At 33.4% G+C, this 2,500-nt stretch overlaps 1 protein-coding gene across 2 annotated transcripts in view; it reads right to left on the minus strand.

The window, feature by feature from the left end:
- sirt1 (sirtuin 1) overlaps positions 1–2,500 on the minus strand; it is an 18,422-nt gene that overhangs the window by 6,268 nt on the left and 9,654 nt on the right. For both annotated transcript variants that reach the window (XM_087279828.1, XM_087279829.1), the window contains one exon: positions 2,017–2,164. In XM_087279828.1, the coding sequence (XP_087135954.1) occupies positions 2,017–2,164 (148 nt within the window). The remainder of the gene's footprint in view (positions 1–2,016; positions 2,165–2,500) is intronic.

Genomic DNA, 2,500 nt, shown 5'->3' on the forward strand with positions numbered 1-2,500 from the left:
TATTATTTTAAAGAAAACCCTTTGAATTTTCCTAAAACACTATTGAAAGTGTTTAAAATATCTGTATATGTTGTCTGTGTTTTAGTAAACACCTAAAAAAGAGGCGCTTTTTAAAAAAAACATTTTATGAGCTCAAATTTGAAAGTGTATCTTTTAGGTTCTGTGTGGTCTGGCGTGCTGTAATTAATGTTGGTGGTTCCTGCACATGTCTGTAATCATAGGAAAACAGAAAAATGTCTCCACCATAATCTATGCAGAAGTTATTGTATTCCAACTGATGAGAGGTGCTGTACAAGCCACATATTTCACATTTTCACTTCTGCGTCATGAAAACACCGCGATTCATTCAACAACTGTTTGATATGTGAATATAATTCAGTAAAAAGAAGATTAGAACCGTATAAGCACCGGTAAGAGCTTTCATTTGAGCTATAACTTGTGCATGTGTCATATGAAAAATATATAAATGAATCAATGTAAAATACCCAGCTCGGGTATCCAAAATACTGTGTATTTAAGTGTAAATAACTTTTGTACAGTAGAATAAAAACCAAAGTGATGCATATGTGCATAACATATAGATTCTACACTTTCAAACAAAACCACTTACGGGGGTCTGGTGCAACGTTAGCCCTTTAAATCTTAAAGCGAAAGTCAATGACATCACAGACCCAGTATTGGGTCAGGAGAGTTTACCTGGTAAAATGTCACTTTAAGCTGTATAGAAGTGTCTTGAAGAATATCTAGTCAAATATTATGTGCTGTCATCATGGCAAAGAGAAAATAAATCAGTTATTAGAGATGAGTTATTAAAACAATTATGGTTAGAAATGTGTTGAAAAAAAAAAAGCTCTCCGTTAAACAGAAATTGGGAAGAAAAAATAAACAGGGGGGCGAATAATTCTGACTTATACTCTGTAGAGCTGCACAATTAATCGTTAAAAGATCGCGATCTCGATTCGACCCCCTAGACGATCTTAATCCAGCATTTCTACGATTCTGCCAATCATATTTTCGAGTTCAGGAGAGAAGAAAAGGCGACTGCACGAGTCTTTTCATTGTTTCTCACACGTTGCTCAGTGACATTGACACCTCCAAATGATGTTGAATGAGTCACATACTGTATTTATAAGGTATAATAAGACATAAAAAAATGTCATTTTTGTCTTCATATAATGATGTTTTCGCGGCTGGGAAATCACACTTGATGTGAGCTGCTGACCGTCAGCTGTTTTTACAGAGAACACGTGCGCGCGTCTATCATTATCATTACTTTAGTGAACAGAACCTGCATATGTTGCGAGTAACAGGTAATACAGTTGTAAATCACTTTAAGTTTGTGGCACAGAGTGATCGTTTGGGAGCAGCGCGCGAAATATGAACAAGCACTTAGCTGTCAAAATGAAACCGAAAGTGTGCACTTCATTTAAATGATCATATCGCATTTTAGAGTTATGATTACCACAAGCATTTAATATGTTTTTTTTCTTTCATAGTGAACCCACAGTTGTGCATGAAAATAAATGTTTACAGTGTCAGTATAACTACTCTAGCCTATATATTGTTGAATATAATCTGATAATGGCAAATGTCTGATTTACCAGTGAATAAATTTGTGTAATATGACAGTTTGTAAGCATATATCTCAAACATAATAATTAAACATCAGAATTATTATAAGTAGAATAGAATTATTTATAGAAACCAGTAGACCTACACATTATATTATTATCGATATTGTGCCATATGTTTGTTTTTACCATACCTTTATTTTACATCTACAGAATCGTAAGAATATCGTGATCTTTATTTTAAGCAAAAAAAAAAAAAAATCGCTATTCTCATTTTAACCAGAATCGTGCAGCTCTAATACTCTGTATGTATGAGTATATATATATATATATATATATATATATATATATATATAGTGTCCAGCATAGAGTATCATGGTGGCTCAGTGGTTAGCACTGAGCCTTTACAGCAAGAAAGTCTGAATATATTAATATAAATATATACCGTGGCACTGAATGATCTTCTGTATTCCAGCCACCTGCTCCAGTGTGTCGATATTCTGCGTGTAGTTTCTCAATAACCTTCCCTTCTTGTCCAGCATTGATATAAATCGGTGACATGGAGATGGCTGGAACTGTCCGGGGTAGATTTCCTACAGTAAAATGTGACAGGGAAATACAGTTATTCTGCATCACTGTTAAACAGTGAACACTTTTACTAACAGACATCACCATACAGTATATTCTCATGTTAATTAATCACATTGGATTAAGTTCATTTTTTCTATGCTATTCTTTTCTAAACACATGCATCACTTTTTATCCTGATATTTGATGACTTTTGATTAATTATAATGTTTCTGATGATATAATGTCTAAGGATCCATTTGTTGAATAACATATAGAGTTCTATATTTATCATTGAACTTAAACTCTGAAAACTAGACTGACAGTTTCAATTAGCTAGAACTTCTATGTTAAGCTGCTTT

Source organism: Danio rerio, chromosome 13 (genome assembly GCF_052040795.2).
Source record: "Danio rerio strain M-AB ecotype USA chromosome 13, GRCz13ab, whole genome shotgun sequence".
Lineage (NCBI taxonomy): Eukaryota > Metazoa > Chordata > Actinopteri > Cypriniformes > Danionidae > Danio > Danio rerio.